Below are 25,243 nucleotides of genomic sequence, written 5' to 3' on the forward strand. Positions count from 1 at the left end.
GTTGTACCAGTTCAAATTATACAATTTCTACTGTGTAGAATCATTGTTTAGTATTGAAAAAGTTTAACATTTATATCATATAACCATAACTATGTTTTTATAGTTTTATATAACATGTTATATATATATGTTTTATATATATGTTTATATATATGTTTTATGTAAAATGTTTTATATAACATTTATATCACATAAACATAACTATGTTTATTCTTAAACTCATGATGAGACACAAAAAACTTACAGCATAGGTAAGTTGTCAACAATATTCTTCTTCATTGATTCATGCTCCTTTCTGTAGCAATTTTACAATTTTAGGTACTCGAGATGCCAAAAAGTTAATGAGTAGTAAGAGTTAACTTTATTGATACTCTAGTTTAAGGATCTAACACTCTACTAGGTATGTTACCTATAGTTTATCAATGAGGAAGTCAAGGTAAGAATTATAAAGAGATTAAAAATTACAAATAAATTCCCATGCTTACAAGGTGTGAAGTCAGGATTTGACCTCAGGCAGTCTAATAGAGAGCCTGTGTTGGTTCCACTAAGCAAAACTGTCTAAAATATCAGAGGCACTAACGGGCAAAAGAGCACATTTCTTAACCTATTAGTTAAACATCAATTCTTATGCATGCCAACATTCAATATTAATAAATACATTTTACTCATCTGTCTGTTCACACTGCTTTTCTCTATATGGTATTTTTTCCATAGCTAGAAGATTTTTTAAAAAGGAACAGTAGAAGAGCTCATCTAAATGAGAGATGTTCTCTACAACATTATTTTATTGGGTCACAGTAGCCTTGCAAAGTGCTAACTGCTATTACCTTTTTTTATTGAAGTATAATAGATTCACAGTATTATATTACTTTCAGCTATATAGCATAGTGATTCAATATTTTTTTAACATTTTTATTGGGGTATAATTGCTTTACAATGATGTGTTAGTTTCTGCTTTATAACAAAGTGAATCAGCTATACATATATATATGTATATGCCCATATCTCCTCCCTCTTGCGTCTCCCTCCCACCCTCCCTATCCCACCCCTCTAGGTGGTCACAAAGCACCAAGCTGATCTCCCTGTGCTATGCAGCTGCTTCCCACTAGCTATCTGTTTTATATTCAGTAGTATATATAAGTCCAAGCCACTCCCTCACTTTGTCCCAGCTTACACTTCCCCCTCCCCATGTCCTCAAGTCCATTCTCTACGTCTGTGTCTTTATTCCTGTCCTGCCCCTAGGTTCTTCAGAACAATTTTTTTTTAAGATTCCATATATATGTGTTAGCGTAGGGTATTTGTTTTTCTCTTTCTGACTTACTTCACTCTGTATGACAGACTCTAGGTCCACCCACCTCACTACAAATAACTCAATTTCATTTCTTTTTATGGCTGAGTAATATTCCATTGTATATATGTGCCACATCTTCTTTATCCATTCATCTATTGATGGACACTTAGGTTGCTCCCATGTCCTGGCTATTTTAAATACAGCTGCAATGAACATTGTGATACATGACTCTTTTTGAATTATGGTTTTCTCAGGATATATGCCCAGTAGTGGGATTGCTGGGTCATATGGTAGTTCTATTTTTAGTTTTTTGAGGAACCTCCATACTGTTCCCCATAGAGGCTGTACCAATTTACATTCCCACCAACAGTGCAAGAGGGTTCCCTTTTCTCCACGCCCTCTCCAGCATTTATTGTTTGTAGATTTTTTGATGATGGTCATTATGACCAATGTGAGGTGATACCTCATTGTAGTTTTGATTTGCATTTCTCTAATGATTAGTGATGTTGAGCATCCTTTCATGTGTTTGTTGGCAATCTGTATATCTTCTTTGGAGAAATGTCTATTTAGATCTCCTGCCCATTTTTTGATTGGGTTGTTTGTTTTTGTGATATTGAGCTGCATGAGCTGCTTGTAAATTTTGGAGATTAATCCTTTGTCAGTTGCTTTGTTTGCAAATATTTTCTCCCAATCTGAGGGTTGTCTTTTCGTCTTTTTTATGGTTTCCTTTGCTGTGGAAAAGCTTTTAAGTTTCATTAGATCCCATTTGTTTATTTTTGTTTTTATTTCCGTTTGTCTAGGAGGTGGATCAAAAAGGATCGTGCGGTGATTTATGTCATAGAGTGTTCTGCCTATGCTTTCCTCTAAGAGTTTTATAGTGTCTGGCCTTACATTTAGGCCTTTAATCCATTTTGAGTTTATTTTTGTGTATGATGTTAGGGAGTGTTTAATTTCCTTCTTTTATTCCAGTTTTCCCAGTACCACTTATTGAAGAGGCTGTCTTTTCTCCATTGTATACTCTTGCCTCCTTTATCAAAGACAAGGTGACCATATGTGTGTGAGTTTATCTCTGGGCTTTCTATCCTGTTCCATTGATCTATATTTCTGTTTTTGTGGCAGTACCATACTGTCGTGATTATTGTAGCTTTGTAGTATAGTCTGAAGTCAGGGAGTCTGATTCCTCCAGCTGCATTTTTCTTTCTCAAGATTGTTTTGGCTATTAGGGGTCTTTTGTGTTTCCATACAAATTGTGCAATTTTTTGTTCCAGTTCTGTGAAAAATGCCATTGGTAGTTTGATAGGGATTGCATTGAATCTGTAGATTGCTTTAGGTAGTACAGTTATTTTCACAATGTTGATTCTTCCAATCCAAGAACATAGTATATCTCTCCATTTGTTTGTATCATCTTTAATTTCTTTCATCAGTGTCTTATAGTTTTCTGCATACAGGTCTTTTGTCTCCTTAGGTAGGTTTATTCCTAAGTATTTTATTCTTTTGGTTGCAATGGTAAATGGGAATGCTTCCTTAATTTCTCTTTCAGATTTTTCTTCATTAGTGTATAGGAATGCAAGAGATTTCTATGCATTAATTTTGTATCCTGCTACTCTGCCAAATTCATTGATTAGATCTAGTAGTTTTCTGGTAGCATCTATAGGATTCTCTATGTATAGTATCATGCCATCTGCAAACAGTGACAGTTTTATTTCTACTTTTCCAATTTGGATTCCTTTATTTCTTTTTCTTCTCTGATTGCTGTGGCTAAAACTTCCTAAACTATGTTGAATAATAGTGGTGAGAGTGGGCAACCTTGTCTTGTTCCTGATCTTAGTGGAAATGGTTTCAGTTTTTCACCATTGAGGACGATGTTGGCTGTGGGTTTGTCATATATGGTCTTTATTATGTTGAGGTAGGTTCCCTCTATGCCTACTTTCTGGAGAGTGTTTATCATAAATGGATGTTGAAATTTGACAAAAGCTTCTTCTACATCTATTGAGATGATCATATGGTTTTTATCCTTCAATTTGTTAATATGGTGAATCACATTGATTGATTTGCATATAATGAAGAATCCTTGCATTCCTGGGATAAACTCCACTTGAACATGGTGTATGATCTGTTTAATGGGCTGTTGGATTCTGTTTACTAGTGTTTTGTTCAGGACTTTTGCATCTATGTTCATCAGAGATATTGGCCTGTAGTTTTCTTTTTTTGTGACATCTTTGTCTGGTTTTGGTATCAGGGTGATGGTGGCCTCGTAGCATGAGTTTGGGAGTGTTCCTCCCTCTGCTATATTTTGGAAGAGTTTGAGAAGGAGAGGTGTTAGCTCTTCTCTAAATGTTTGATAGAATCCCCTGTGAAGCCATCTGGTCCTGGGATTTTGTTTGTTGGAAGATTTTTAATCACAGTTTCAATTTCATTGTTTGTGATTGGTCTGTTTATATTTTCTATTTCTTCCTGGTTCAGTCTCGGAAGGTTGTGCTTTTCTAAGAATTTGTCCATTTCTTCCAGGTTGTCCATTTTATTGGCATATAGTAACTTGTAGTAATCTCTCATGATCCTTTGTATTTCTGCCGTGTCAGTTGTTACTTCTCCTTTTTCATTTCTAATTCTGTTCATTTGAGCCTTCTTCCTTTTTTCTGGATGAGTCTGGCTAATGGTTTATCAATTTTGCTTATCCTCTCAAAGAACCAGCTTTTAGTTTTATTGATCTTTGCTATTGTTTCTTTCATTTCCTTTACATTTATTTCTGATCTGATCTTTATGATTTCTTTCCTTCTGCTAACTTTGGAGTTTTTTTTGTTCTTCTTTCTCTAATTGCTTTAGGTCTAAGGTTAGGTTGTTTATTTGAGTTGTTTCTTGAGGTATGATTGTATTGCTATATACTTCCCTCTTAGAACTGCTTTTGCTGCTTCCCATAGGTTTTGGGTCATTGTCATCTGTTTCTAGGTATTTTTTTATTTCTTCAGTGATCTGTTGGTTAGTTAGTAGTGTATTGTTTAGCCTCCATGTTTGTATTTTTTACAGTTTGTTTCCTGTAACACAACCATAGTGTTGTGGTCAGAAAAGATACTTGATACGATTTCAATTTTCTTAAATTTACCAAGACTTGATTTGTGACCCAAGATATGGCCTATCTTGGAGAATGTTCCATGAGCACTTGACAAGAAAGTGTATTCTGTTGTTTTTGGATGGAATGTCCTATAAATATCAATTAAGTCCACCTTGTTTAATGTGTCATTTAAAGGTTGTGTTTCCTTATTTACTTTCATTTTGGATGATCTGTCCATTGGTGAAAGTGGGGTGTTAAAGTCCCCTACTATGATTGTCTTACTGTCGATTGCCCATATTATGGCTGTTAGCATTTGCCTTATGTATTGAGGTGTTCCTGTGTTGGGTGCATAAATATTTACAATTGTTATATCTTCTTCTTGGATTTATCCCACGATCATTATGTGGTGTCCTTCTTTGTCTCTTGTAATAGCCTTTATTTTAAAGTCTATTTTGTCTGATATGAGAATTGCCACTCCAGCTTTCTTTTGATTTCCATTTGCACGGAATATCTTTTTCCATCCCCTTACTTTCAGTCTGTATATGTCCCTAGGTCTGAAGAGGGTCTCTTGTAGACAGCATATGTACAGGTCTTGCTTTTGTATCTATTCATCCAGTCTATGTCTTTTGGTTGGAGCTTTTAATCCATTTACATTTAAGGTAATTATCGATATGTATGTTCCTATTACTATTTTCTTAATTGTTTTGTTTGTTATTGTAGGTCTTTTTCTTCTCTTGTGTTTCCTGCCTAGAGAAGTTCCTTTAGCATTTGTTGTAAAGCTGGTTTGGTGGTGCTGAATTCTCTTAACTTTTGCATATTTGTAAAGATTTTTAATTTCTCTGTCGAATCTGAATGAGATCCTTGCTGGGTAGAGTAATCTTGGTTGTAGGTTTTTCTCTTTCATCACTTTAAATATGTCCTGCGACTCCCTTCTGGCTTGCAGAGTTTCTGCTGAAAAATCAGTTGTTAACCTTATGGGGATTCCCTTGTATATTATTTGTTGCTTTTCCCTTGCTGCTTTCAATATTTTTTCTTTGTTTTTAATTTTTGATAGTTTGATTCATATGTGTTTCAGTGTTTCTCTTTGGGTTTATCCTGTATGGTACTCTCTGTGCTTCCTGGACTTGATTGACTATTTCCTTTCCCATATTAGGGAAGTTTTCCACTATAATCTATTCAAATATTTTCTAAGACCCTTTTTTTCTCTTCTTCTTCTGGGACCCTTATAATTCAAAAATGTTGGTGTGTTTAAGGTTGTCCCAGAGGTCTCTCTGACTGTCCTCAATTCTTTTCATTCTTTTTTCTTTATTCTGCTCCCTGGCAGTTATTTCCACCATTTTTTCTTCCAGCTCACTCATCTGTTCTTCTGCCTCAGTTATTCTGCGATTGATTCTTTCTAGAGTATTTTTAATTTCAGTTATTGTGCTGTTCATCACTGTTTGTTTGCTCTTTAGTTCTTCTAGATCCTTTTTAAATGTTTCTTGTATTTTCTCCATTCTGTTTCTGAGATTTTGGATCATCTTTACTATCATTACTCTGAATTCTTTTTCAGGTAGCTTACCTATTTCATCTTCTTTTTTTTTTTTTTTTTGGTCTTGTAGGTTTTTACCTTGATCCTTTGTCTGTAACAAATTTTTTTGTTGTTTCTTTTCTTTTTTTCTTCTTCTTCTTTTTTTTTTTTTTTTTTTTTGATGTGTGGTGCTGTATTCCTGTCTTACTGGTTGTTTGGCCTGAGACGTCCAGCACTGGAGTTTGCAGGCAGCTGGATAGAGCTGGGTCTTGGTGCTGAGATGAGGACCTCCGGGAGGTCTCACTCCGATTGATATTCCCTGGACTCTGAGGTTCTCCTTTTGGTCCAGCAGTTTGGACTCAGAGCTCCCACCACAGGAACTTGGGTCCAACCTCCGGCCTGGGAACCAAGATCCTGCAAGCCGGTTGCTGGGCGTTCCTCCTGTCCCCTTAGGTGTCCATGGTCCCCCACTGATGCCTGGTTAGTGCCCTAGTTGTGAGGATACGTGAATTCCACATCCTCCTAGTATGCCATCTTGACTCCCGGAATTAGCTTTTCTTTATAATGTTTGGTGGAATTCCCCTGTGAAACCATCCAGTCCTGCGCTTTTGTTTGCTAGGAGTTGTGTTTTTTTTAATTACAAATTCAATTTCACTACTAGTAATCAGTCTGTTCAGATTATCTGTTTCTTCCTGATTCATTCTTGGCAGGTTGTCACAGTAGCCTTGCAAAGTGCTTACTGCTGTATCTTGCTGCTTGGCCTGTATCATGGAGTAGAGGACAAAATGCTAGGCTTCCAGTCCCAACACTGATCTAGATATGTGATCTTGGCTATTCTCTAGCTTCACTTTCTTGATCTGTTAAATGAGAGATTTGGACTAGATAATCTCTGAGGTAATTTCCATCACTATAATTAAATATTATATGCTTCTAAGTGATGAGAGACTAAAGACATTCCTGCACTGATCTTTGCATGTAATCAGCTGACACTACAATTTAGGATGTCAGACTATCCTTATGTTATTCCTGATTTGATTATGGTTAGAGGTTGATGTGTTTCTAGTGTACATAGTTACAATTGACATTGATGGGTATAAAGCAGTTCACGGGGCTTATTAAATCTAGCCTTAGAATTTGAATGTTCCGGGTTTCCTCCAGTGCTCATATAAACTATATATCATCCTAATTTTGAAATTTGACCTTCCTCAGCATAAGTAAAGGCTTCTGGATTTCAGAGGCATTTGTGATTTCACAAAGTGTCCCTGAAAACGATGTTAGCCTCTGTGTCACATTCTGAAAGCCCAGCTCTAAATAAATCTTATTGGATGTTTGGTTTGAAGGTGAACTCAAGCAAATCTATTATTGAAAATCTGGTTCCTGGTGCCCAGTACCAGGTTGTGATGTACCTAAGAAAAGGCCCTTTGATTGGACCACCTTCAGACCCTGTGACATTTGCTATTGGTAAGTTGCCAGCCACAAGAATAATACCTTTATCAGAGTACTATTTGGAGGGGTGCAATTTCTAAGCTCAAGTCATTATCATCATTTATGGGAGGTCCATACTTGTTCACCCAATATTCAACCTTCAGAGTAATTAATGATTACAATTGTATACCTGGAAGCCATCCTTAGCATCCATTACTTGGGAAAAAGAAAATCTCAGGCAAATATTTTTAGTTTTTAGTGATTGTATCAGAAGAGTGAAAAACCTAGTTATTAGGTAGCAGTGTGAAGCTATTGCTAAGATATTAAACATTCCTTCTTGACTTTCTTTTTTCACTCCCCTCCCTTCTTAGTTCCCACTGGAATAAAGGATTTAATGCTCTATCCCTTGGGTCCTACAGCAGTGGTTTTGAGCTGGACCAGACCTTATTTAGGAGTGTTCAGAAAATATGTGGTTGAAATGTTTTATTTCAACCCTACAACAATGACATCAGAATGGACAACTTACTATGAAATAGCAGCGACTGTCTCCTTGACTGCATCCGTGGTAATCTTTCCTTAACCAGCTGTCACATTTTCCTGTGTCAACAGACATGCTTTCATGTACCAAATGTGTCTGAAAAGATTATTATGTGTTATGTAAATTAGACCGTTTTGTAAATACACACAGGTAGCTTGCTACTTGCAAGGTTTGGGTTGTTTTTGCTTTTAATTTTTTTGTTGTTTTTTGAGAAAGAGAGAGAGAGAATTGTGTGAAACTAGCTTTCACTCTTAATTGAGTGTATTTGCTAATTCACATTTTAGTAGACCTACCAAGTGCTTATTGTTTCTCTCTGCTCCTGAGGAAGAAAACACAGATTTCCTCTAGTCATTCAATAATTAGTTGACACTGCACAACTCTAATGATGGCTCTTCTTGACATTGAAACATCAGTTAAATACCAATAATGTCAGGCCCTTAGAGGATGTTCTTCAAGAGAGCAGGAAAAGATTGCTCTTTCTGAGACTAGAATAATTTTAAAAGTGCAGGTCAGCTACAGGTCACATACAAATTACACAATTGTCCTCTACCCAGTTGACAACTCTGGTGATTGCCACCCAATATGGATGCATCTTTATGGTCCATGCTGGGAGAATATAAAGTTGTGAAAGGTTATTTGCCTTAGAAATCGGAGGCCATGTACATACAGTGACGTACAAATAAATACTAATTCACTTGTGTAATATAACTTAGGAAACTGCAAAAGGAAACCAATACTGAACGTATTTGACTCTATATCTTTTGATCACTTTTTTAAATATATTATATTGTGGTACATCATTTTATTTACACGTTATCTCATTCCAAAAAGAATATTTTTAATGGGAAATAGGAAATACAAAAAGGCAAAAGGAAATTAAAAATTAGTTTTTCATAGCCTGAGAGAAGTACATAAATGTATTCCAAAAATATGATTTTCCCTCTTAGTCTTTTGTCTTCTTGCTTTTTTCAGAGGATAGCTCATCTGTTGCCAGCATGGTACTACAACTTTCGAGTTACCATGGTAACATGGGGAGACCCGGAACTGAGCTGCTGTGACAGTTCCACCATAAGCTTCATAACAGGTGAGTGTGTGGGAAATGGTCCCATGAGGAGAGATCACTATTTTGAGGAAGTTCTGAGGGGACCCATCTCCAGAAATTGCTAGTCATTCACCCAGGACCAACTGAGTATCAATTTCACAGAAGATGATATACTTGATTCTGAAAATTTATTATTTGTTTAAATAATAGCCTTTAGAAATTAAAATATAATTTATATCCTGAGTTACTGTCCTTAATTTCTTTTTATCCTGAGCCACTGCCCTGGATTTATGCACCCCTGTTCAGAATTGATTAGACTCGAGATGTGGCAGGCAGAGCTTTCAGCTTTACACCACACTCAAATGATTTTATCCATTTTGATAATTGTATTTGGTAGAGTGCCTCCATTTCCTTATTAATTAAGCCATTTTCAAAGTCACAGGCTGACTGCAGTACTGTCCACTGCAGGAATTGAAACAGACCTGGAGACACATAAACTTGGGTGTGTGGGTCACACGTTAGCCACCTTCCACCTGTAAACTCCAGCAAGTTAATTCTTCTAAGCCTCAGTTTTTTTCACGTGAAAAATAGGGATGATAATAGTATCTATAATCTGCTATTATTATCTATTGTTACTTCCCAATTAAAAAAGCTACTTAGCAAAATACATGGCACAAAGTTTAAGTACTCACAAAACTGTTAGTGTTGGATCCTCAGAGCCTAAGATTATGTAGGTCACTATCATATGGCAGAGACAGCAGAGGTGGGCAGAGGTAACAACAAGAAGAGGAAATTCATCCGAGAAACAGTAACCCTTATTGTCTGAACTAAGATTTTTTCAAGAACTTTTGATGGTTCTGCAAAGCCATAATTAAATTTATATTGATGGGCTTCCCTGGTGGCGCAGTGGTTGAGAGTCTGCCTGCCGATGCAGGGGACATGGGTTCGTGCCCCGGTCTGGGAAGATCCCACATGCCGCGGAGCGGCTGGGCCCGTGAGCCATGGCCGCTGAGCCTGCGCGTCCGGAGCCTGTGCTCCGCAACGGGAGAGGCCACAACAGTGAGAGCCCGCGTACCGAAAAAAAAAAAAAAAATTATATTGAGAAAAGAAAAGAGAAAGATATTGTTTAGGTGAAGAATAATTTTGTCAAAATAATTTACTCACTGGACTTCTAGCTTTACCCTGTTGAGATTTATCCATTAAAAAAACAATGGAAAGAAATTAATCATGTGAATTCTTACACAATCAACTTACATAGTTCATGACTGTTGTTTACTGGCCAATGTCAAGAGCTTCCTTTGTTCCAGATGTTAATAGTAATATTAAAGTAGAGAAGTGAAAGACTACCATAAAAAGAGAAAATACCAATTATTTGACAAGTCCTGTGTTAGCCTTTTTGACTATATTCATAATCACATACTTAATTATAATTAAACTTCATTGTATCAGTAATTCATACACTTAACTTTATTGAGATTAATAGGATTTGGAGTTCTGGACTCAAATGGTTTAGGTGTGCCTTTCTAAGTTGGGAACTACCTGGGAATGGGCAAAGGTCATGAGATAAGAGTTAGGTGGACAAAGCGAGTCTGGATATGTAAACTATGGTTAATAAGCAAGCTACTTGCCTAGGTGAGAAGTCTATTGTCTCCAATAAATTGATCTTTGGGAATTTCTTATTTTTTCCTGGGACCAACCACTAAGTCATGCTGACACTGGGGATCCACAGTGTTATCTAAGTGTATTGACACAGATGGTCTCAATTCTCACATCTATAAAATGGGCATAATAATACCTCATAGGGTAGTGTGAGAATTAAATTATGTAATCTAAATCATTACTAAAATACATATGGTAGCTGAGTTTTATTTTTATACCTGTATCTAAAACTAGTTGAAATTTTAGCTTTTGGCCAGGGGGGGCTTTCTTCCCTCATTTCAGTTTTAAAGCAAATAAAGACCTCATACTTTACTTTTGTACGTTTTCCAATTGTAATCCAAATTGCCAAGTTGTGTGGGAATAGGAATAAAATACTTGAATAAGGTGCGATTTATTAGAACCTCAAGTCTCTTATCTTTGTTAGGCAGTTTGTCTGCAAGTCAAGTTCCTAATTATGCTAGTGTACCAAATAATGTTTAATAAACAAATAGTGACATCTGGTGGCCTTTCAGCAATATGCTGGATTTGAAATCAACAACATGGAGTATAAACATGTGAAGACTTCATACCTGTGAGCTTTGCAATTTTAAATATGTTTGCAATTTTAAATATGTTCACTCAAATTAGAACTTGAGAAAATATTCTTTGAAGAAATATACATATAGGTTCTTGTATATAGTGAATTATATAAAAATATGTTATAAGGCTATAAAGAAACCAGGGTTATTTTCCTTTATTCAAATTTTCTGCAATATGATATGGGTTTGTGCTACTTATTATAGACATGTTGATATTTCAAGATTTTATTGTCAAACATATAGAAATGCTACTTATACTTAGCATGAAACAGAAATATGTTTTTTACTATTACACATCTCTTTAGTGAATAATTGTATCTGAAAGCATAGATAGTTATGAATGTCTGTTATACGTATTAGTGCATGTTAAGGAAAATAAGTCTTTTTGATTTGTAGAAATTCTCCTCCAAACGTTGGTTGGTTTGGGACTGTATCTTGGAATAGGACACTTGACTATCTTCAAACCAACATCACATGGAATGTAAATTCAACTGTGTATTTGTTAAAATCTTCAGAATTATCAGTTACTTTAAAAAATAATTAAAGTGTGCTTTCAAAGCTTATGTATTTTAGAGCTTGTGATGAACTCTCCTCCCCTATCAGAATTTTTTTTAATTTAAACATGTAAAGTTATAAAATAAATTCATAAACTCAGTGTCAGGGAGAATTTAGCTTTTTAAAGTTAAAAATCTCTTCCTTCCCTCCCTTAATACTTGCTTCAGCAACTTTTATTTAGATCCTACCTTCCGCGAAGCACTGCGCTAGACACTGTCAATGCCATTGTCTTGTTATCTTATGGACATAATATTTATTTTTCTGTTCCTCTACTCATTGATCCTACTGTTGTTTATTCCCGTAAACTTCTTTGCTGCCACAATAAAAAAGATTTATGTTTACAGGACCCGAGTTTCTAGTACTGCTTGGAAAATAAGTTCACCAGTGCCTAATAATATTAATTTATTGAGCCAACAATAAATTAACCCCAAATTTGACCCAAACATGTGAACATTTTTGGAATCTTGTAAATGAAATTTATATAAAAAACCTTGCTCTCCTCAGGTATAGATCTGGCTGTCTTGGGTCTGAGCCATACAAGGCAGTGTCCCACAAAACAAGTGCCCACCTCATACCACCAAACTTCACTATATTATCGACAGGTCCAAGAGTCCCTAGGACCATCATGAGGTGTGAATTTTAATTCTCTAAATTAACTCTATATGGGATTTCATGCTCTGTTGATAAGTACTTTAAGTATTCATAGTCTCTTATACTAAAGTGTAGTTCTTTCCTCCCTCATAGCCCCAGTTGCTCCAGAAATCACTTCTGTGGAATATTTCAACAGTCTGTTATATATCAGTTGGACATACGGGGATGACACGACTGACCTCTCGCATTCTAGAATGCTCCACTGGATGGTTGTTGCAGAAGGAAAGAAGAAAATTAAAAAGAGTGTATGTATCTTTGATTCCCAGTATTGGGCATCTGTTGAAAACCATGAAGCAAACATTTATTGAGACATCAAAAAAATATTCGTGTGCCAAGTGGCACTGTTTTGGGTTCTGGAGACAGGATAGTGAACAAAAATTAAATTCCTTCTTTCACAGAGCTTAGCTTTAAATCTTTAGTAGTGAGTAGTAATCATTGTATCTATTGATTATTGATTTCACCTGTGTTTAAAGTTATGACCGCGCTTTTTCTTCAGGATACTAAACATTTTCAAGAAAACCATAGTTATTTCATTATTTTCTCCATATATCCCCAACACCTAAATATACGGATGTGTTGGAAATGCAAATTTCTTTTCTCCTGGTTTATTAAGCTTTTTGTTATAGTATTTAGGGTACCAACTAAATGACTGTAATAATATATTTTTTTAAGGCTGTAGATTAAAGAATATCAACACCTATGTCTCTCTCATAGTACCCAGCACTAACAGGGCACCTCTGCTGTGAGGGATCATCCAGGGGTCCAGATTCTTTCTATTTTGCTGCCGCATCTGCCAATATGTGTAGTCCTCATCTGCACAGGCAAAACTTCCTCATCTTTGCAGCCATATTCCAGCCCACAGGAAGGGGAAAAGAGAGGACACAAAGGCCCAGCGCATACAGGGTGTGAACAAAACTATAAGTTGCCCATGGTACCTCCTCTTACCCATGGTTGCAATGGGGTCACATGGTCCCCACTAGTTATAGAAGAAACTGGGAAATATAGTCTTAAGTTAAGAAAGCAGGTGTCCATAGACATGGTTAGGTTTCTTTTGAGCTTCTCAGCTAAGGCTGAACAATGTTCCTATTAGTAAAACCAAGCAATTGCTTTTTCTAAAATTTGCTGTGAATATGAGGGGAAAAAAGTCAGAGTAGTACCCATTCCAAACAAAGGGATTAATCACAAAAATGTCCCTTTATGTATTGTGCCTATTTAGGGCTACTTTGCATTTGGCTCAGCTGAGAAATTTATATCATGTTCAGAGGAAATAATATATTCGTAAGGCTTAATCAACTGTAGATTGCAGCACAGAACAGAGAGGGAACATCTGTGATAGCCCTGTAGTTGTTTGGAATGGTATTCTAGTTCAAGGCCGTTAGAAGCTTAAACCCTCCATTCTGATGATCTTGCAGGTAACGCGCAATGTCATGACCACAATTCTCAGCCTGCCTCCGGGAGATATCTACAATATCTCCGTAACTGCTTGCACTGAAAGAGGAAGTAATACCTCCATGCTCCACCTCGTCAAGCTAGGTAAGAAAAGTACACAGGTGTGTGTGTGAAAATAATCATGCTGGGAGAACTAGTGTGTGTATCTCTTGGTTTAACATGGTCTTCGCAACTCAGTGAAATAGAAAAAAAAATGGTTTGCTGTCTTTTATAAGTACAAAAGAGACTTAATACTATCAAAAGAGTACATTCAACTTATAAATTTCTGTGAGTGCAGTGTTTACTGTGCTGGAGACAAGAGTGTTCATCATTCATAGTAAGGCTAGAGGAACCAACAGGTCTTAGAATTTTAGAGATGGATGGACCTTAGATGTTATCTAGTGCCGTGTTCTCAACCCTATCAGACACCATTCCCCTTTTATATAAATATTATGCAATGCCCTCATTAATATCTTACATTGAAAGTCATAGATAAAATAATCCACATGTTGATTTTTTAAATTTGATATAAATCCTAACTCTAATTCAAAATCAAAATAAAAGAAAAATAATTTATAAAAAATAATATGGATTCCCTATGTATATGTTCAGGTACAGATTTTAGCTATTCTAAAAGTCATAATGGGACTACCTGATGACTACATACAAGGAAAACGAATAAATGTGGGTTTGCAAGAAGTAACAGGATCAGTAGTTCTTCCATACAGGAAGTATAAAAATAAAGAAATGAATAAATCTGTATTAATTAATTTATTACTATTAATTAGAAATAAATTATTTAAATAATTAAAAATAAAGCATATAAAAGTACAGGTGGACCCTAGAATAAAACCTAGAGTTAGGATAAGTACTAAGAGACTAGACAAATTTGCCTGTGATGAAAGAAAGAGGGAAATAACCTTAGTTAAAGTAAAGATAACATGCTGAGAAAAATAATAAGCCGTGGATGAGGGAAAATGAGGAAACTGATATTATGGCAAATGAGCTGGAACTTATTGTGTAGTGTCAAAATAATTATTTATATTATGAAAAACAACTTGGAATGACACTATATGACACAAAACACATCTCCTACATTCAACAATCTACCATGTATTAAAGTAAATAGTTTCAGGTACTTAAAGGGACCTCAGAAGTAATATCCTATAATCAGCTGCAGGCAAAAGAGGACAGATGGGCAAAAAGTTGGGGTTATCATTCTCAAACTGATACTCTTGGGGCAGTATCAGTTTGAGAATGATAACCCCAAAATAAATGCAGTTCAATATGTAATTTTCACAGCAGAGATCTCATCATTTTTATAGTTGAAAATTTTAAATATATACATAACTAGACATCATGAAATCATTTCATGATCCATACAAATATTGAATCATTATGTTGTACACCTGAAACTAATACAATGTTGTGTGTCTATTATAATTCAATAAAAAATAAATGTATAGGGCAATAAAAATAAATTCAAAACATTTAGTTCAACTTACTGACATCACAGTTTCAGATATCTGCTAATTTATATTCTGTGTCTGTCTGTACATGTTTCAAATCGTTTCTGTTATTACACATGTTCATATGTGCAGCTATAAGTAAAGAACAATCCAGGGTGTTTTATTAGCAGCTTAAATACCAGGAGCAGCAGCGCTGACAGCGATGTACCTTTAGAAAACTTGGAAAATCCAGAACCAAACAAAACAATCTTTTCTTAGTATATCCACTAGTTGCATTTCTCTATAATTCAATGCATAAGACACAAAGTCTTAAATCTTTTTTGTCTCTTATTTGGCACAGTAAAAACTAAACTCTTGCACTGAAATCCTTTAGAATTAATTTGGTAATTGAAAATGCATGATGTACTAAATAGACACTATGGGCAGAAAAAGTGAATTATTGAGTAGGTTTTTTTAATAACATTTTTAAAAAAGTTTTATTGGAGTATAGTTTATTTACAATGTTGTTTTAGTTTCAGGTGTACAGCAAAGTGATTCGGTTATACGTATACATATATTCATTCCTTTTCAGATTCTTTTCCCATATAGGTTATTACAGAATATTTAGTAGTGTTCCCTGTGCTATACAGTAGGTCCTTGTTGGTTATCTATTTTATATATAGTAGCATGTGTATGTTAATTCCAAGCTCCTAATTTATCCCTCCCCCCTCCATGTTTCCCTCTGGTAACCATAAGTTTGTTTTCAAAATCTGTGAGTCTGTTTCTGTTTTGTAAATAAGTTCATTTATATCATTTTTTAAAATTAGATTCCACATATAAGTGATATCATATGATATTTGTCTTTCTCTGTCTGACTTATTTCTCTTAGTATGATAATCTCTAGATCCATCCATGTTATTGCAAAAGACATTATTTTGTTTGACATTACAGCTGAGTAGTATTCCACTGTATATATGTACCACACCTTCTTTATCCATTCCTCTGTCAATGGACATTTAGGTTGCTTCCATGTCTTAGCCATTGTAAACAGTGCTGCAATGAACATTGGGGTGCATGTATCATTTTGAATTATGGTTTTCTCTGATATATACCCAGGAGTGGAATTGCTGGATCACATGGTAGCTCTATTTTAGTTTTTTAAGGAACCTCCATACTGCTCTCCATAGTGGCTACACCAATTTACATTCCCACCAACAGTGTAGGAGTGTTTCTTTTTCTCCACACCCTCTCCAGTATTTATTGTTTTTAGACTTTTTGATGATGCCCATTCTAACTGGTGTGAGGTGATACTTCATTGCAGTTTTGATTTGCGTTTTTCTGATAATTAGTGATGTTGAGCATCTTTTCATGTGCTTTTTGGCCATCTGTATGTCTTCTTTAGAGAAGTGTCTGTTTAGATCTTCTGCCCATTTTTGGATTGGGTTGTTTTTTTTTTTTGATATTGAGCTGCATGAGCTGTTTGTATATTTTAGAGATTAATCCCTGTGGGTCGCTTCATTTGCAAATATTTTCCCTCATTCTGTGGGTTGTCTTTCCATTTTGTTTATGGTTTCCTTTACTGTGCAAAAGCTTTTAAGTTTAATTAGATCCCATTTGTTTATTTTTGTTTTGTTTTTTTAAATTACTCTAGGAAGTGGACTAAAAAAAGATATTGCTGTGATTTATGTGAAAGAGTGTTCTGCCTATGTTTTCCTCTAAGAGTTTTATAGTGTCCAGCCTTACATTTAGGTCTTTGATCCATTTTGAGTTTATTTTTGTGTATGATGTTGAATAGTTTTTAAATAACATCTTAATTCCATTTGTGTCCTTCTTCATGGCAACTTTCTTCAAAATTATTTTACATAACATTAAATTTTTTTCCAATATTAATTGCATGATAAAGTACTTGTACTTATATTTATAGTGGATTTATTCTGATGCAAAGTTATAAATTCATGTGGAACGTGGGACATGGGACAATTTTTCTCTTTGGAACTTTCTTGATTTTTGCAGGACATCTAGTATTTCTGAGCCCTGCCCACCGAAGTATGGTTAACTTCCTCCATTGTGACTATTAAAAACATTTCTGCAAATTTCCAAGCACCCTCAAGGGGGCGGTACTACTCCTACTGAGAATCATGAGTAGAGTTCTTTCATGCACTGCACACAATCTGCTTTTCCCTAGCAGTCTATACTTGAATTCCAGGAATGTGGAGATCACCAGCTTCCAACATTGCACGATCTATTTATTAAGACAAAAAAATCACCTGATTCCAACCATTCCAACTGTGATTTTGTTCTCTGTATGAATGTTAGTTCAAAACTGGTTTCCAGGTAACTGGAATTACTTGAAGATCATGCCTGTGTTGCCCAAGACTTTCTTTTCCCAAGCTTTATGAGCAGAAGCAACCATGAGTGTTTCTCGGGTTTCTAGATGCTTTCTCCAACTTATCTGGTTTGTTGGTCTCCCTTAAAGTACAAGTTCAGAAGTGGTCTTACCAAAGTAGTATTCAGTGGCCTATTGTGTGTTTTACTGTCATTTTTATGTGACATTATGGATGATCCGTGAAGCCTCAGGAATATGGGTTAAAGTCATGAACTGGGACAATTACACTCAAACAAATAGGAATGTGAGTAAGAAAACTGTCATAATTTCCCAAACTTATCATGAGGTTTTGAGTCCCCATGTCTCCCCATTAACAGACAGGACTGCCTAAACCAGTTTAGGAAGTTCCTTTGAGAGCTTCCCTGGTGGTGCAGTAGTTAAGAATCCGCCTGCCAATGCAGGGGATGCAGGTTCGAGCCCTGGTCTGGGAAGATCCCACATGCTGCAGAGCAACTAAGCCCGTGCACCACAACTACTGAGCCTATACTCTAGAGCCCGAGAGCTACAACTGCTGAGCCCACAGGTTGCATGCCTAGAGCCCGTGCTCTGCAACAAGAGAAGCCACCGCAATGAGAAGCCCATGCACCGCAACGAAGAGTAGCCCTGCTCGCCGCAACTAGAGAAAGCCCGCACGCAACAAACCCAGCGCAGCCAATAAAAGAAATAAAATAAAAATAAATATATTTTTTTTAAAGTTCCTTTGAACTTTTCAAATAGAGAAGACACGTTCCCGCAGCAATTATTTCTAGTGAATCATTACCTTTAGAATTGATAAGCTTTTCCATGTTGGTATCTTAATATCAGACAGAATATTATTACCTCTATGCTGTTCCTCTCTGAAAGCAAGACAATCTTTATATAATGTGCCTGTCCTTAGCCCTTTTTTTTCCCCTTAAAATGAAATAACCCTACTCTTTATCCATTTGTCTAAAGGTCTATTTTCCATCCTACTAATGACATTATTGTGTTTTATAAGCTCTTTCAATTTTCTATAGCACACACTACCTTGTCTGCTGTAGATGCTTAATAGATATTTGTTGAATGGAATTGAAACTATAGACCTCGAAGCTGAAATTAGTATTACAGTTAATATTTAACCAAAACAAGTTTCAGCTTTCAGAGAAGTGAAACATTTTGCTTTAGTAATAACTGAACTGCAATTTTTTTCACAAAACATTCACTCTTGCCATTTTTATGTTTCTATACAGCATTCAGTTAGTATACATAAAAGTCAAATTAATTCTACTTTACAGAAAAATATAGCTTTGGCACCCAGATTTTCAGTGCTTGTTTAAATCAGAATGCCATCTTTAACCTAGGAGCAACACTGTTGAACCAACCCTGAGTTTAATTTCTCTGTACAGAGATCTCTTTGGAATGGCTCTACTTGCTGTCATGGAGGACAGGATCTACATCTGGAGAAAGAAGCCAGAAATCCAGAACAACATAAATTAATCCAAGATGGCATGTACAAGGGTAGAAAGCTCTTAAAACAGTTGCCAAAATTTTTCAATTATTATGTCATCAACAGACACCCAGAGAAGATATGTGCCATTAGTGGTGCCGTTTGCAAGGCTTTGAGCCAGTCATCCCATTAAGAATCTTAGGCTGCCAGCAGTTTCATGGTACTATGGTGGTACGTGATGACAGCTCACTTTGGCAGTTAACACAAATGTCAATCAAATCTGCACTAAGACTTGTCATCTTACAAGAGCTTGTTGGTCTGCATACAACTGCGGCTTCAACGAGCAACCAGTTGTAACTGCTAGTCTTGGTGAATCTACCTGGAACTCTGGAGAAACTTTAGGAGGATTTGATAAGCTTGCATCGTACAATCAGTTTTCCAACCTAAAAAGAAAAAAAAAAGGGGGGGGCGACGAAGGAGTGAGGAAAAGAATCAAGAATGAGAAAGAAATAAGAATGAGATTCATAAAATAGATCTATGGTAATAGAATATCCATTCATTAATTTATTTAACAAATATATGCTGAGAAACTTCTAAGCACTGCTCAGATGCCAGACTTCTTATCATAATAAACCCAAAAAGTTACGTTCATTTTCTGTTCACAAGGAGCTTACGATCTAGTGAAGGGAGAGATGGTCATAAGTGCTTTACAGAGCATTAAAATAGGGGAGTAGGATGCAGATGGCTTTGAAGTAAAAGCTTTCTCTGAGTAAGCAACGAGAAGAGATCTGAATAGCAAGGATCATCCGTGAAAAGGTTGAGGAAGAGCACGTAGGCAGAAAGAACAGGAGAAGTCAGATTATATGGGACTTGCGAGGCATGGAGTTGAGATTTTATTTTGAAATTGCACATTTGAAGCCATTTAGAGAATTTAGCATAAATAATCTGACATATTTAAAATAAGCCTTCCAGTTGCTCAAGGGAGAAAGGATTTGGGGGTGAACAATAAAGGTAGGGAGACCAATTAAGGGATTATTTATCAATAGCCTTAAAAACAGCATTCTAATTAAAATAAGTGCTGTGGGAAATGATGGTAACTTTGACTGAAATGGTAATAATGGAGATGGAGAAAACTGGGCAGAATTCAGGAGCTGTTTTGGAGGTTGTGTCCCCAGAATTTTCTGATGGGGTGAAACAGCAAATGAGAGAAAGAGAAATTAAGAATGTCTCTTAGGCTTTGCTCTTGAGCAACTAGGGTGGTGGGTGGTACAAAAACTGAGATTGAAAGGACTAGAAAAACTAGAAGAGGAGGAAACTGGAGGAAAGCTGAGAGTCAAGGATTCTTCCTCAGACATAAAAAATCAAAAGGACATCCAAGTGCAGTTTTCAAGTAAAGAGACTGTTGATATATGTGTCTGGAGATCAGGGGAGAATTCTAGGCTGGAAACATAAATTTGGGGGTGTCTGGATAAGATCATCAAGTACTAAGTAGAAACCGAGGAGAGGAGCCCTGGGTCTAGCCAAGAAGAACCACTCTAGCATTTAGAGACTGAGCAGAGGGAGAGGAGTTAGCAAGAGAGACATGGAAGGAACAGCCAATAAAGTCAGAGAAAGGCGAAAAACAGAATGTGTACACCACTGTTGTCAAAGGTCTCTTTTATCCTGACCACCAACCTGCTCAGGCAGGTTCAAGATAAGGACTCGGATAACTTTAGTTCTGGGAGAGATTTGGAGATAATTTAGTGCAATGTCCTCATTTGGGCAAGTTGAAACCTAGAGAAATCTGTTGAGCCTGGATCTAGAAACAGTACTTTTTAATCCGTCTGCTGGCTTATGTCTTCCTGGATTTGGGGTGTATTTTTTTTCTAAAAACTTCATTTTTCTATGAACGCATGTAACAGAGCAGGAAGGAGCCTCACACCCATTCCTGTGGCTTTCTGTTCCTGTTTGGGAATTTGAGCATTGTGAAATTGCCTTGATTTCCTTAATCTCCGCCATGAAAGTTTTTATATAGATGAGAAATCTTTAAAACATAATTTGACGATAGATACAGATGTTAGGAATTGGGGGGATATTAGAATCTGCTCTCTTCTCTAACTCTCTCTCTCTCTCTCTCTCTCATGCACACTCACACATCAAATTTTAGTAGCTTTCAAATAATTATATCCATTTTGATGAAATGTAATTTCTGACTATATAAAAGCCCAGCCATTACAAGGTACCGCCCTTCCTGGTCTCTCTGTCAGTTGAGAAAATTTGTTTAATTCTTATGTTGAAGTCATTGAGTGTACAATTTTGGGAAATAGTTACTTGGATATATGCACTTCTCATTTTTGGTACGAACTGAGTTAAGTGTTGTGTCATGGCAAACTGAAGTCTAAAGTTCCTCTCCCTAGCCACCCATCCCTTTCCTTGAATCCTCTCCCGGTAAGTGACTAACTTGTTATTCCCCTTACCCACCACCAAAACAAACAAACAAAAATGAGTTCAATAAGAAGGTGAATAAATTTGTGTCAATGTAGCACAGAGAGAGGAAAGGAAGATGAACGAATGAATGGATTGAAGAGAGGGAGGAAATGATAAAGGAAAGAAAGTGTGTATATCCTTTATTTATATATATTTACATTTAACATAATTTATATATATATAAACACACTTTACGCAGGTATTCTATTAATTTGGGTAATAATATGACTGTGATGGCTGGCAAAAATTTACCAAGTACAACATATATATACCACCAGTCAATTAGAAAGAAGATAATAAAATAACCAAGGTACTATAGTTTTTAAAAATTAACTTATCCTATCAGTCAACAAATCTTTATTTAACATTTATTATGTGCTTCCCACTAATCTAGGTGCTGAGGATACAGAAATGAACAAAGCTGACAGAAATTTCTATCCTCCTTCTAGTGGAGAAAAAGAGACAAGCATAAATATAAGGATGCCAAATGGTGATAAGTGTTATGGAGAAAAATGAAGCAGGAAGAGTTCTGTGGTGCAGGTGGGGATGCAGTTTTTGTAGGGATGGGGATAGAGGAAGCTTCACTGTGAAGGTGCTATTTCAGCCAAATCCTGAGGGAGCTGCAGATGCCGAGCAGGTAGCTGGGAGGAGAGTCTGTAGGCAGAAGGAACCACAGATGCAAAGTTCAAGAAGCAGCGCTGCGCTTGGAAAGTTCAAGGAAAAGTTGAGAAGGCAGTGTCACTGACGTGGAATAGAGACAAAGAAGAGTAACTTAGAAGGCAGAAAGGTAGCAAGGGAACAAATCGTGCAGGGTTTAACCAGAGAGAGATGACGTTCCCCTGGATGGTTCAAGCAGAGGAGTAACATGACCTGACCAGTTCCAGGGATCACATGGGTGAGGGTAAAAGCAGGAGACCAGTTAGATAAGATGACCTTTCATCCCAGTTGCTTCAGGTACCAGTTTAGGTCTGTTATGGATCAGGTAAAAGCTAGTCATCTTCTTTAGCAATCCCTTTCCTCCCAAAAGGATTCCAACTGGACACTTTTGATAACTTACATGATCACCCTCCTCCTTAGGGTTAGGAGGCTGTAGCGTCTATCCAGATACAAGCTTATACTTGCTTCCACCAGCGTGATGAAAAGTGATCAGATTCAAAGTTTATTTGGAAGGTGGGGCTGAGAGAATCTACTGATAGATTTAGGTGTTGTCTATGAATGAATGAAAGAGGTCTAGGGAAATGACAAGTTCTGGGGTCTGAGAAATTGGAAGGACAAAGGTGCAATTTATTGAGTTGAGGAAGATTATGGGGGAGGCAGGTTTGGGGGGAAAGGTCAGAAGTTCGGTTTGGGATATGTCAACATTTGAAGTTGCCTATTAAACAATAAAGAACAGTTACTGAGTAGGCAGTTGGAGAAAGGAGCTTGGGTTCTGGGGATTTCAGCACTGGAAATATAAATAGGAGGGTAGACAGAAAACAGACTTGATGAGGTTATCAGGGAACAAGTAATGAAAAAAGAATGCTACCCAAGAACTAAGCCCTAGGCACCCCAACTTTTAAGAGTGGAAGTGGTGAGGGAAAACCAGCAAAGGAGCCTGAGAAAAAGTGGTCAGTAAAGTAAGAAGAAGCACATAAAATGTGATGTCCTAGGGCTTCCCTGGTGGCGCAGTGGTTGAGAGTCCACCTGCCAATGCAGGGGACGTGGGTTTGTGCCCCGGTCCGGGAGGATCCCACATGCCGCGGAGCAGCTGGGCCCGTGAGCCAATGGCCGCTGGACCTGTGCGTCCGGAGCCTGTGCTCCGCAACGGGAGAGGCCACAACAGTGAGAGGCCCACGTACCGCAAAAAAAAAAAAAAAAAAATCTGATGTCCTAAGAGCCAAGCAAAGAAAGTACTTACCTGAGTGAATAGACAGTGATCAACATGTCAAGTTTGTTGATAAGTTAGATGACAAATCAGAATTGATCACTGATCTTAGCAACCCAGAAGTCATTGGTGATTTGCGGAGAAGGCATTTGGGTGGAGTGGTGAGTGAGGAAAAAAAGATAACAAAAGCAGAAAAACTGAAGACAGCTGGAATTAAACTTTTGCGGAGGTAAGACTGTAAAAAGGTGAGAAAATGGGCAGTAGCTGAGGATAAAAGGATCCAAGTTTGTATTTTGTTTTGTTTTTCCTTGCCTTTAAGTGGGTGGAAACAGTTTGCCATTGAGCTTAATCAGAATGATTCAACAGAGCAGGGGAAATTGATGATGCAGGATAGTTAGAGGTGAGATTTGTTGGGGTGAGAAGTGAGATTTGTTGGTCCTTAAATGGGCCAAAGGAGATGGGACCAAGGGTGCCATTGGAGGGGGTGGCCTTAGGGTGGGTGGATCTGTAGTAAGACGATAAATGACAGAGTCTATGGGCATTAAGGGGGTGTATGAGTAGGAGGGATTGATGATGGAAGCTTGTGAAAGTTCTCATCCGTTGACCTCTTATAAACACATGCAATTTCCTTAGGTCTGCAGAGGATCGTAACTGCTGTGCTACTATTCTTATACATTCCTGATGGCCAGCAGCCCCATGCAAGCATTTTTTTCTGGGTTAGGCTGCCAGGCATGTCACTGTTCCATGGCTCCATTCCTGGGGCCAAGACTAACCGATACCTGTCCTCAATATATGTCTCCCCCATTTCTCACTGCAGTGGTTTTCTGAGTGTCACTGCAATTTGCCAACTGCCCATGGCCATGCCACACAATTTCAGCACTTCCCTAAAATCGTTTCTCCCGCCCACCGTAAAGTGACTTGCATGTTTTGCTTGTTGCCCTTGGATATATTTAGAGAATCTGGATGTTGGACTAATATGGCAATGATCATGATGTCTGCCTCTGATTTAAATACTCAAGCAAGTGCCCACTCTGGAAAAGTTGGTCTTCTGGGCAAAGGAACTTTCCAGAAGACCTCATGGTCCCCAGTTATATGGAAAATGCTCATATGTTTAGGGAGGAAGCTGGGTGCAGGAAGGGGACCCTTACCTAGAGGTACTTGCCTTCACAGTCAAATTGTGTCACCTTAGAAAGATGACCCAGGCCCTCTGAATTTCAGCTGCCTTTTCTACAAAATGAGGGTCTGGACTAAATGATCTTTAATGTTTCTTCCAGTTTTAGGATTTAGTTCATAACTGAGTTCAGAGTAAAGGCAACAAGGCTGATGATACAGTAAGAGTAGCTACTTTTTCTAAGAATTGTGCAATATCTAAGTCCTAACTAATAAAAACGCCAAACAAAGACACATATTCCTGGAACCAACAAAGGAGGAAGTCAGATATTTTGGGTTTTTTTGTTTGTTTGTTTTGCGGTACTCGGACCTCTCACTGTTGTGGCCTCTCCTGTTGCGGAGCACAGGCTCCGGACGCACAGGCTCAGCGGCCATGGCTCACGGGCCCAGCCGCTCCGCAGCATGTGGGATCTTCCTGGACCGGGGCATGAACCCGTGTCCCCTAGCATCGGCAGGCGGACTCTCAACCACTGCGCCACCAGGGAAGCCCCCAGATATTTTGTTTTAAACTAAGTTCAAAGAGAGATTTCTCTGAAAAATTCTACTAATCTTCAGAAATTACTTGAGCTGGTAGTACCATAACTTACCCAATGATTCGCAGAAAAGGATATTACACTTGCAATCATTAAGCTATAAAGAATTTCTTTAAAATGTAATGAAAATGACAGGTATTTCTAATTCCTAAGAAATTTCTATGTTCTGTATATGAAAAGGGCCTAATTGTAATTTATTGCTAAGTATTTGCCTGAATATTTTTATATTCCCCAGTGTTATTTTA

At 37.2% G+C, this 25,243-nt stretch overlaps 1 protein-coding gene across 4 annotated transcripts in view; it reads left to right on the forward strand.

Annotated features, from left to right (window-relative positions):
* Window positions 1-25,243, forward strand: part of PTPRO (protein tyrosine phosphatase receptor type O) — a 229,480-nt gene that overhangs the window by 148,490 nt on the left and 55,747 nt on the right. For all 4 annotated transcript variants that reach the window (XM_067695776.1, XM_067695774.1, XM_067695777.1 and 1 more), the window contains 5 exons: window positions 7,191-7,311; window positions 7,647-7,840; window positions 8,786-8,897; window positions 12,392-12,543; window positions 13,711-13,831. In XM_067695776.1, the coding sequence (XP_067551877.1) occupies window positions 7,191-7,311; window positions 7,647-7,840; window positions 8,786-8,897; window positions 12,392-12,543; window positions 13,711-13,831 (700 nt within the window). The remainder of the gene's footprint in view (window positions 1-7,190; window positions 7,312-7,646; window positions 7,841-8,785; window positions 8,898-12,391; window positions 12,544-13,710; window positions 13,832-25,243) is intronic.

The sequence above is a fragment of the Pseudorca crassidens genome, chromosome 11 (assembly GCF_039906515.1).
Source record: "Pseudorca crassidens isolate mPseCra1 chromosome 11, mPseCra1.hap1, whole genome shotgun sequence".
NCBI classification, from domain to species: Eukaryota; Metazoa; Chordata; class Mammalia; order Artiodactyla; family Delphinidae; genus Pseudorca; species Pseudorca crassidens.